This window comes from Chiloscyllium plagiosum, chromosome 27 (assembly GCF_004010195.1).
Source record: "Chiloscyllium plagiosum isolate BGI_BamShark_2017 chromosome 27, ASM401019v2, whole genome shotgun sequence".
NCBI lineage: Eukaryota > Metazoa > Chordata > Chondrichthyes > Orectolobiformes > Hemiscylliidae > Chiloscyllium > Chiloscyllium plagiosum.
Genome location: NC_057736.1, coordinates 48,428,683 through 48,440,367, shown reverse-complemented (window position 1 = coordinate 48,440,367; position 11,685 = coordinate 48,428,683). Strand labels below are relative to the sequence as shown.

Here is an 11,685-nt window from a genome sequence, read left to right as displayed (position 1 = left end):
CCTATCGCATTTCCAACGCCCCTCCCCCAAGTCCCTCCTCCCTACCTTTTATCTTAGCCCGCTTGGCACACTTTCCTCATTCCTGAAGAAGGGCTCATTCCGAAACGTCGATTCTCCTGCTCCTTGGATGCTGCCTGACCTGCTGCGCTTTTCCAGCAACATATTTTCAGCACATTGCATTTCTAATTTATATGCTGGACAGATTAGTGTCCACAGTTGCATTTTAGAATTTATTTTCATGTTTTAATGTGCTCAGATTCATTTTTCAAATGGAACACTCAAATTAGCTTCCTTTTGTAAACTAGCATGTCAAAGGGGTTCCCTCTCACTGATTACTGCAAGCCTACCTTCTTTAGTCAGAATATGTACTGAGATTCCTGCAGTTCAAAATTGGCCTTATCAACAATTGTAGCTCAATTGTAGTTCACCTTGGAAGCTTGTTGCTGAAAGAGGATACATCAAAGCCACCCTGTGGAATCATGCTATCCTGATCAGATTTCTTGCTGTATGTTGTGCAAACTCATGAATGGATCCAAGATTGCCACTTGCAGTACGAAAACGTGCCATCTCGCTCTGATTATAGACTATAGAACAGTACAGCTCAAGTCAGGCCCTTCGGCCCTCAGTGTTGTGTTGGCCTTTTATCTAAGACTCTACATGCCCTTCATTGTACTTTCTTCCATGTGCCTATCCAAGAGTCGATTAATTTTTTTTAATGCTGTGTGATCAAAACATAATCGCATGTTTTTTTTTCTTTTTTTTTATTTTAACCCCCACACAACCCTAAGTGCAGTAGAAGAGTTGATTATATGTTGTCTCAACCATTTGAGCCACATGTGAAGCTAACTGTCTCATGATGATTAATGTGCAGTGTAACATGCATGGTATTTGCCACTAACAGAATGCTGCCATCAAGGCAATAAGATGTTGCTATCACACATGGTATATAAATTTCAGTGCCAGTGTGACATAGGCTGCATGTCCCAAAGATTGGCAGATCCTCACCCAATCAACCTTACCCAATCAACCTGTGCTTGCAAAACTCAAAATGCAGGGTCCAACATTAGTCATGATTATGTGATTGGACAACATTTGCTAAATCCTAAGAATCCTAACAATTATGCTAATAGCCAATTTAAGATTGTCAGTTGGGCTTGCACACTTTGTCTATACTGGAAGCAACATTTATCAAACACAGGATCCTGTTCTTTCCAGACAGAAAGTACACATATATTGTGGACCAGCGGGATTGATTGGAGGCGCTAGCTTTCGGGGCGCTGCTCTTTCATCAGGTGGTTGCCTCATCACAGCCGCCTGGTGAGGGAGCGGTGCTCGGGGGCTGGTGCTTCCAATTGGTCCTGTTGGACTATAACCTGTTGTTGTGTGATTTTTAACTTTGGTCCTGAGGACACCCTATTATAGGAAAGATGTGGATGCTTTGGAGAGTGTTCAGAGGAGGTTTACTAGGATGCTTTCTGGACTGGAGGGCTTATCTTAGGAAGAGAGGTTGACTGAGCTCGGACTTTTTTCATTGGAAAAAAGGAGGAAGAGAGGGGACCGAATTGAGGTATACAAGATAATGAGAGACATAGATAGAGTAGATAGCCAGAGACTTTTTCCCAGGGCAGAAATGGCTAACACGAGGGGTCATAGTTTTAAGCTGGTTGGAGGAAAGTATAGAGGCGATGTCAGAGGTGGGTTCTTTACACAGAGAGTTGTGAGAGCAAGGAATGCGTTGCCAGCAGCAGTTGTGGAAGCAAGCTCATTGGGGATATTTAAGAGACTGCTGGACATGCATATGGTCACAGAAATTTGAGGGTGCATACATGGGATCAATGGTCGGCACAACGTCATGGGCTGAAGGGCCTGTTCTGTGCTGTACTGTTCTATGTTCTATATTATGCCAGTTTCAATTAAAATAGGTTACAGCCAGTCTCTGATTCATTCTTCAGGGCAATGCTTTGACTAGTCAGAGTCAAGCTGTCGGTTTAAATTTGACTGAAACTAGTAATCAACATTTACAAATGCAGTATTAACTATTACTTCACCTTGACCAATCAGAGTCCCCATGCCAACCAATCAACACGTAGTATAGAAAATATTGTCCTCTTTACATTAATAGTGTTGTGAATGTTCTGATGAGTGCAAGACAAAAATGTTTAATGAAATGTATTTTTTCAGCAATACTTAAATTTTTATAAATTCAAGCTATTTTATTTTAACACTGAACCATTTTATAACTTGCTTCCCCTCTGAACCTCACTCCACTCCCCTTATGTCCCATTTGTCTCTGTTTTTCTTTTAAGTTCCAGTTTTTTTTATTATGGATAGCTGGCAGGGTTTGTTTAGAATTATGTGGATATTGTACAATAAAAGGAATTTAGCCATAGAGTCCCCAACATATATAGTGTATGGGATCATGCACCATACAGTGGGCAATAAAATTAATGCAAAGTTGGAACTCCTGAATCTGTGTGAAGTCTTTAGGAAATTGCCAAAGAGGGATATGTATAACTTGATATATTTTCTTATGTAGTTACCAGGGCAAAAGGCCAATGGAGACTCCAGGCAGTTTTGATCAGCTGACAAACTGCCTGAAGCCAGTGGACCTTTTAAATGGGTAAGTACTCATTGCAATTTTGTGATTGACATCTTTGATGACAACACATAGCCAGTGCTGTTTGCCCAGTGTAGGAGATTTCCATGATAACTATATAGTGTAAGCGTGTATTTGTAATTTGCTATATGAATCATCTTGGTAGATTTCCTGAATCAGCACGAGTACATTGAATATGGGAGTGTCAGTTTGTTCGGCATCCTGCATTGTAACCAACTCAATAATTGCTCGGTGTACTGATAAACTGATGTACTGATGGCCCCTGCAGACTTACTTCCTCTCAATACATTAGATTTATACGTATATATACATATCTGTGCACCGAATTGCAAATATTTATAATTGGAGTTCCACAGTTGTTTACACTAGTCTGTACCCATTCAGCCAGGATTGCTTAGTGCTAATCCCACATGGCATTTTGGTATTTCTTTTGCATGAATTGTGTGCATCATGGGAGAATTGTTTGCAATGTGTTGGAAGTGCTGCATCCCTCTAAAGAGTTGAGACCTTCCGGCTTGAGTTGCAGTAACTTGCTGACCGTCAGATAGTAGTCACAATTATCTGACATGTTAATCTTGTGCATCTTTCTCAAGCATGTGTTCTAATGGAGGATCTGGAATCTACAGCCAAACAAGAGAGCATTGCAGCTCGAAAAGACAGAGAAGAAGGGCTCAAAATTTCACTGATAATGACCTTCAAACCCTTCTGAATGAAATGCAGCCAAGAAGGGACAGATTACTTGGTGTGCATGGCAGGAAACCTCAAAAGCCTATTTCACGTGCTATGTGGAGGGAAGTGGCAATGGCACTGAATGCCACCTCTCTCACCTCCAGGACTGCAGACCAGTGCCGGAAGAAGTTCAATGATCTGACAAGAGCAGGCAAGGTAAAATACTGGCAAGAGAAACGCAGTTAACATTTAAAGTTGAAGATTTTTAATCTGGAAAAAGTGAAGAATGCTAACAAGTGAATGTGAAGTCAAGGAGGATGGAAATGACAGAAACGTTGAACTCAGTTTACAATTTCCAGATCAAACGAATCTTTGCTTTGATTTTTGTTGCAGATTTTGCTTTCAGTGCAAACTTCCTGTCTTATTTTGCTTTGAAAGAACATTCTGCCATTCACATGTCATGCATATCTTCTGTTTTTTTTTAACTTGTTCCATTTTCATTCACTTTGACTTGTCCTATTAACACTTCTGCAATTTATTTTTTCTGACCGGGCTGAAGAGATTACTGCAACATTACAGAAGTTTGCCGGTTCAGAAGAAGGCCATACAGCTAATTGTACATGCACTGGCTCATTGAATGATCATCATTACCCAGAGCCGTTTCCTGCTTATTCCACGTTCCGTGTACATTATTTTTATCAAAATGATCACCCAAAGCCCTCTTGAATGTCTCAATTGAACCAGCCTCCATCACATTTCAAGTCAGTGCATTCCATACCTGATCACTTGTTGAGATTAAAAAAGCCCACTTCACCTTTGCTTCTTTTGCAGATCACTTTAGATTTGTGCCCTCTTATTCTTGTTTGTTTTACAAGCAAGAGCATTATTTTATGAAAAAGGTTCAACAGGTTGACCCTGAATCCATTGGAGTTCAGAAGAATGATAAATTATATTATTAAGACATATCAGATCATTGTGGGAACTTAACAAGGTGAATGCTGAAAAGATATTTACACTTGTGGGGGAAAGTGGAACTAAGGGCACAGTTAAAACATTCGGGGTCTTCCATTTATGATGGGAGAGAAAAAATGTATTCAGATGCTTATGGGTTTTTGGAATTCTTCCCAGAGAGCAGTGGAGACAGAATAATTGAATATTTTTAAAGCAGATTTGGATAAATTCTTGACTAACAAATGAGTCAGAGGGTGTGGGTGTAGGCATGAAAGTGCAGTTGATCAGCCACAATCTTATTCTTTGGCTGACCAGGCTTGAGCGGCCAAACATGCTGTGTTTCTCCACTAATCTCTGTGTTTGTTAAGAGACAAGATGGCTTACTGATCTGAATCCACGTATTCACCCATCACAGACCTTCCCTTAAAATCGATTATGTTTAAACTCTTTTCTAGTTCCCTAAATGGGTCATCAATCTCAAATGTTAACTCTGTGCCACTCTTCACAGATGCCACCCTGTTCTAAGTATTTAAAGCACATTTGGTTTTTAGTTCAGGTTTCCAGTATTCACAGTATATTGCTTCTATAACACACACTAGAAGTTAACAACTGCATAACCGCTCCTGCACTGCCACTGTGCATTTGTGGCAAAATGGTAGTGTTCCTACCTCTGAGTCAGCAGTTCTGGTTTCAAGTCACACATACCCCGCTGGTGTGTCAAAACATGTCTGCACACTGTGATTAAAATAGTGTATGAGATTTTGGATAAAGTTTGTAGCTCAGGTTATCAGTTTGTTCGCTGAGCTACTTCCTACCACAAACCTAATACCAACCTAAAGGATCCGATTCGCACAGCCAGCAGAATGAATGTAATGTACAAAATACCCTGCAAACCTTATATTGGACAAACCAGCAGGAAATTAGCTAACAAGATATGTGAGCATGGACTGACTGCCAAAAGACATGGCCAACTATCACTAGTCTCCATACACACAGATGCAGAGGGACACCAGTTCGAATGGGACAATGCATTCAAACTGGAACAGGCCAAACAAAGACACTTGTGGGAATTCCTAGAGGCCTGGTATTCAAACAGGAACTCCATTAATAAGCATATAGATATGGACCCCATTTTCCAAACTCAGGAACAGTACCAGAAATGATATCACCCACCACAACAAACCAAGACATATAAATAGCAAGCGGGACAGAACACCAATGCTTCATTGGAGGCTCATTGATGATGTTAGGAGAAAGTGAGGACTGCAGATGCTGGAGATCAGAGCTGAAAATGTGTTGCTGGAAAAGCGTAGCAGGTCAGGCAGCATCCAAAGAGCAGGAGAATCGACGTTTCGGGCATGAGCCCTGAAGAAGTTAACAACTGCATAACTGCTCCTGCACTGCCGCTGTGCACTTGTGGCATATTGGTAGTGTTCCTGAAGAAGGGCTCAGGCCCGAAACGTCAATTCTCATTGATGATGTTACCTAGTATGGTGGCGAAACATCTGAGAACAAACCCACCAGCTCAGCGACCAAACAGACAGCTTAAAATAACATATCATGCACATGATTCATTCACATTCATGTTCATCCCAGCAGAGGTTAATTGTATATCAGTTGTGTTTTAAGGACTCTTTTGGAGCAGTAATGTCCCTATCACTGAGCCAGGAGATGCAGGTTGATGTCCGTTCTGCTCCAGAGGTGTGTAATTAACATTTCTGAACAAGTTGTTTAGAAAATATCTATACTGCCACTGCAGTAAAGGAGAGGTGATGATACTAATTTGAGATCTCATAATATGTATTTTAATGACCTGATGTTAATTCCTCACATATAACTTTAGATGTCCTTGACTTTTAACTACCTGATTCAGTTGTTTGATTCTATCTGGAAGAATGTTCTCAGCTGCTGACTGAAACCTAATAACTTATTTCTTTTTACAGGAGAAGCTAATGCACAATGCCCTCGAAAGGCAGGAGTGCAGAGGGGGCATTCCCAACATTAAGGAGCTCACCCCCTATGAGGAACAGGCCGTGCAGCTGCTGGGCAGGCAGTGTGGTCTTGCCGTGGTGGCAGATGGAGAAATCGGTGTAACAGTACAGACTCCAGGTTAGTTTCATATATGTGGTTAGGCAGAATAAAATGCCAGTGCTCCAGCCACAAGCTGACTCCCTAATCTTTTGGGGATTATGTTTAGAGATTCTGAACTTGTCCTCTTTGTCCTGCAGAGCCATCACAGCAGTGGGGGTTAGAGGATGATGACGACGACGATGATGATGATGAAGAAGAGGAGAAGCTATGCTTCCTCGTTAATTATGATGATGAGGAAGTGGATGATGAGAACAAGCCAGATCGTGAGTCCCTGCAGCTTGATGCAGCTCCAATTTCCACTGTCCCCATACCCTCAATTTCACCCCCTGCATCCCTGGCCTTCTCACTCCCTCAGTCCAGCTCTGATATGGTCACCAGGGCACGGTTAGACGGTGTTAGTGAGGAAGTGGCACGAGGTGATTCCCAAGGTGTCAGGGAATCGGATGAGTGGGGAATGGGTGAGGACATACCACTTCCCCAGAGGAGGCCAAGGAGAAGAATGCCCCGAAACTCAGAGCCCTGGGAATCTGATTTCATGGGTACTCGCCCGAAGAGAAGGATGTTCAATGAGCATCATACATATGTGCATGCTCTGCGCTCAGTCTTTGAAGATGTGCAGCATCTGACAGCTGTGACTTTGGAGTCTACAGCCCTCATTTGCAACAGCATCAAAGAAGCTTTCACTTCACTGCAGTCATCAATGGAACACGTGGCAGCTTCATTAGAATCTGCAGCACGCCCCCACTTCAGAAGTGCACAGGAACCAGTCCATGCCCCCACCCCCTCAGATGTGCAAAATGCTGCATTGGCAGTAATTGGGGAGAGAATAGACAGCACCTTACGTGTTGGTTTTCAAACTCTTGGAGCTGGGATCCAAGCTGCTGTGTCTCACGGCTTTCAGGATCTTATAGCTGCCATTAAACCAACTATTCCATTGGTCAATGGGAATGCAAATAAAGGACCTAGTGCAATGCCAATGTTTGAAGGTAACCTACCTGGAACAGCTGGTTCTCAGGACAGTCACATGTGGCAGACCTCTGACCTATCCTCTCATAGCATCAAGTCAGCAGAATTTAGGAAGCAATACCAGACTGCCCATACAGAAACCCACAAGATACAGCCAGTGGCAACTCCCTGTCAGGAACAAGCTGCCCTAGGCGGTGGACCACCTCAGTCCCATGAGCCTTTTGCAGCACAGGAACTACCAATGCCCTCGTGTGATACTCAGGTTGCACCGAGGAGAAACAGTCGAATAGGAGACAGAAAGGCCCGTTTAACTACTCCGGGAAAACCGTGCATGAAAAGGAAGTAGGATGATCTATTTAATGTATAGGTTGCTTGTAATAAAAGAGATTGTGCACTTTCTTTGTACTGAGATATTCAATCAAATAAGATATGATGGTCATGTGGAGCAAACAAAGGATGGGTACCAGAGCAATGAATTTACCATTTGTCTGAAGATGGAGAGGAGTATGGAGGTGTTCTTGAGGTTGCGGCAATGATGCTATCCTCCAATGAGAGGATGAAAACTCAGTTTGTGTGATCATTGAGGAGTCCTTATAGTGAAGGTCAGTCAGATCCTCTCCTCCATAATGCTCTGCCTCCAGAACAACCAAGCCTAACTTCCCAGGCATGTGGCTGTCAATGTCCAAGTCTAATGTTTTAGATTGCTGTGTTTTAAGTATATGGAGCATACAAGCTGGAGCATGCTGGACCTACTGCCCTGAGATCTAGTGGTCCTCTCAGTGACCATTCCGGTAAAAGTGCAGACCTTGGTATATTGATCCTCATTATTCCGATACCTCTTAGTGAGGTCATTAACTATGGCAGCAAAGGTTAAGACAATATCCCTCAAAGCTATTATTGGCATTATTGTTGAACAACAATGGCAATTAATTAATTCATCATGGCAACTTCATACATGTCTCCTGTGGAGAATTCTTTTGCATACTGTTGTACATGATTTTGACGTTGAAGGTATGAAAGCTCACGGGTTTGTCACTGGCAGAGAAGGTAACTGATAATCATGGGAACTTACAAAGCCATGTTGATGCCAAATTAAGTGACATTACACTGATCCTCTGGTTGCCAAATGTGACTGAGTTGAGACAACTCAAAAGTTGAGTTATCATTTTCTCAGCTACAGACAGCCACCTGGGACACCTAATTTTAGCCGCAGGTCTTCAATCAGCACCTTTTGTTGTTCTTTTACCGTCTGCTTTTTGAAGGTTACTCATTTCACAGTGTTCCTTGCTCATATCTGCATTAAGTCTGTAAATTATTTGAGAGGAAGGAAATACATTGCTCAGAAGCTGCCTCAATCTTCTTCCTCCATCCTCGCCTCTTATTCCATAAACATAATGGAAAACAAAGGAATTCTGGGTATCTTTGGGATCTCTCTGTTCCTCAAGCTGTCAGAAACAAAAGGAATGTCCATGGAGAAAAGCTGCAGAACAATATCCCATCCTCTACAAAGCTTTCCAATACCAGAAACCTGACGAAATTCCTGTCCCTCTTCAGCCTTAAACATCTCCCAGTCTCAGCTCATCTTCAGAGTAATGAAGATTCAGAACTTAGTTCTGTGTGAGCCTCAATATGATGGAAGCATCGGTTCCTGGAATCATTGCTCCATGTCTGGTGGCCTCAAACAAATAGATTTCAGTGAACTTCAGTGAGGCTTAGTGCTAGAATATGGGCGGATCAGCACATGGCTTAAGTTTCTGTTTGAATAATAGTACTGTACATGCAATTGTCCTGAGTTTGTACCACAAAAATAACAATAAATTTTTCAAAAATGTGGTAAGATTGGAAGGTTTGAAATGATAAAAGGCTGTTTAGCTGCGACTTTTTTCCCTTAGCAGAGGAGACTAAGGGGTAAACTTTTGAGGTTTATAAAATCATGAGAGACATAGATAAGGTGAATAGCCAAGGTCTTTTCTTCAGGATAAGGGACTCCAAAATGAGAGGGCATAGAGTTAAAGTGAGAGGAGAAAGGTGGGACTTGACAAGCAACATTTTCACACAGCGCCTCACAGTGCCAGGGACCCAGGTTTGATTCCAGCCTTTGGGCGACTGTGTGGAGTTTGCACATTCTCCCCATGTCTGCACAGGTTTCCTCCTTGTGCGCCGGATTTCTCCCACAGACAAAAGATGTGCAGGTTAGGTGAATTGGCCATGCTAAATTGCCCAGAGTGTTCAAGGATGTGTCAGTTAGGTGCATTAGTCAGGGGTAAATGCAGACTAATAGGGTGGGAGAATGGGTCTGGGTGGGTTACTCTGGGTGGGTTACACTGTAGGGATTCTATGAGTGTGGTATGTATATGGAACGAGCTACCAGACTTACAACATTTAAAAGACATTTGGACAGGTAGGGTTTAGACAGTGTTGAGCCAAACGCGGACAAATGGGACTAGTTCATGGTTGATGTGGACTAGTTGGGCCAAAGAGTCTGTTTCTGTGCAGTAAGACTCTATGACTGCACTAAGCTTCCATTTAGTCCATGTTTTTAACAGCTTGAACCTTCATTTTTTTCTAATTTGTATCCTTGATCCCACTTTGCACGTATTACAGACATTCAGAATGCTCTTTTATGTTTTTGATCCACATGCATTCCGACATCCCCGTGTCACAATCCTTTCCAAACCCCTGTTTGCCTCAGGAGAACATTTACAGGATTAATATTTACATTTCTAAACCCATTGTGAATCCACTCTGCTGTCCTGATCTCTCAGCCATACACTTATGATCCCTGCACCTTAACTATCATTAACCGCTGTTCCGGTCAGTATATTCTCATCCACCTTTCTTATGATTTTTGACTACAACTTCATGAATTATTCCCAATTTAGTTGTAGATATTTTAGGAAGGTCAAATATATTGATTCCTAGTAGACAGGTCATGTTTTCTGTTCCTTTGACAAATGCTATTTTTACATGATTTTAAAGTGTGATAGAAGCATTTCACACACTGTCTAAGTCCAGGAACTGTCACACCATTTCAAGATTGGCTATAACTTAGCCACTCTGCCTCCTACTGTTGGGAGTAAGTTACAATGGCCCAATGTCTGAACAGTCTTTTTTGGTAAATGTCTTCTTCTCATCTAAGTGTATCTACTGATCTTTTGCCAACATAATTGACCGGTCTTATGTCTAAATTGGTTTAATCTCAACTACATTGCTCCTTTGATATGTAACTAAATCTTATCAACTGCTTTAATAATATTACTCTTGAGTTATATTGCAGTTTGACACTCCAGTACAGTGCTGAAGCAGCATAACATTTTTACAGGTATTCTCTTTCAGATGAATCATTAAACTGAGGGCCCATGTGCTTTCTCAGGTGGATGAAGTAGATCCCATGGCATCATTTGAAGTACAGCAAGGGGTTTATACCCAGTGTTCTGGTCAATGTTCATTTCTTAATTGTTATCACAAACTTGGGACAAATTGTCTGGTGTGTTTCCTACAGTACATCTGTAGATGTACTCCAAAAGGCATCCAGTGGTCTTAAAAATCACTTTTTAAATACAAGTCTTATTTTTCTTGGAAGTACCTTTAAATATACTTTGCACATTCTTGGTGTAGTTAAGAAATGGACATCACAATCCCATCTCACCCATCACGAAACCACCTACCTCCTCTCCCATAAACCTGCCTACCATTGAAGATGCCTGCTACTGAAATTCTAATCCATACCTTTATTCTCTTCAGAATCACCTGTTCCAGTGCTCTAAGTAAAAGTGAATACTGGAGATGTGAAATAAAAACCAAAAGTGCTAAAGAAACTCTCATAGCTGAAGGGCTCTGAAGAAGAATCATTTTGGACTCAAAACATTAAGTTTTTTTCTCTCTCCACTGATGTTGCCAGCCATGAATTTCTCCAGCACTTCTTGTTTTTCTGTTGCTCCAGTGTTCTACTGACCAGCCTTCCAGTCTCCATCCATTATCAACATCATTTCATCCAAACTTTGACTGTATCCAAATGGCTACTCAGACCCTTTTCACCTGCCATCTTCTCAAGGGCCATTCAGATGGGAAGTAAATTTTGGCCTGGTCAGTGACCCTCACATTCCCAAATCACAAAAGATAAAGTTACTGTTGTTCTCAATGACTTAAATTTGCTTCCCAATCCCAATTACTCAAACTTAAAATTCAAATCTCTCTGCTTTAGTCTCAAATATGATCTTGTATTCCCTAACTCTGTAATCTCTGACAGCCTTGTACTCTATGTACACATGCCTATGCTTCCCACCACCCTAGTTTCACCCATTATTAGATGTTGTGCCATTAGCCACTCAGGCCTAGAACATAGGAATTAGGAACAGAAATAGACGATTCACTCTCTTGTACCTGCACTG

The 11,685-nt window shown here is 41.7% G+C and overlaps 1 protein-coding gene across 2 annotated transcripts in view; it reads left to right on the top strand.

Annotated features, from left to right (window-relative positions):
* LOC122563765 overlaps positions 1-9,284 on the top strand; it is a 21,201-nt gene extending 11,917 nt beyond the window's left edge. For both annotated transcript variants that reach the window (XM_043717971.1, XM_043717970.1), the window contains exons 3-6: positions 2,537-2,620; positions 3,211-3,502; positions 6,181-6,346; positions 6,466-9,284. In XM_043717971.1, coding sequence (XP_043573906.1) covers positions 2,556-2,620; positions 3,211-3,502; positions 6,181-6,346; positions 6,466-7,640 — 1,698 coding nt within the window. In that variant the 5' untranslated portion in view covers positions 2,537-2,555 and the 3' untranslated portion in view covers positions 7,641-9,284. The remainder of the gene's footprint in view (positions 1-2,536; positions 2,621-3,210; positions 3,503-6,180; positions 6,347-6,465) is intronic.
* The last annotated feature ends 2,401 nt before the right edge of the window (positions 9,285-11,685 follow it).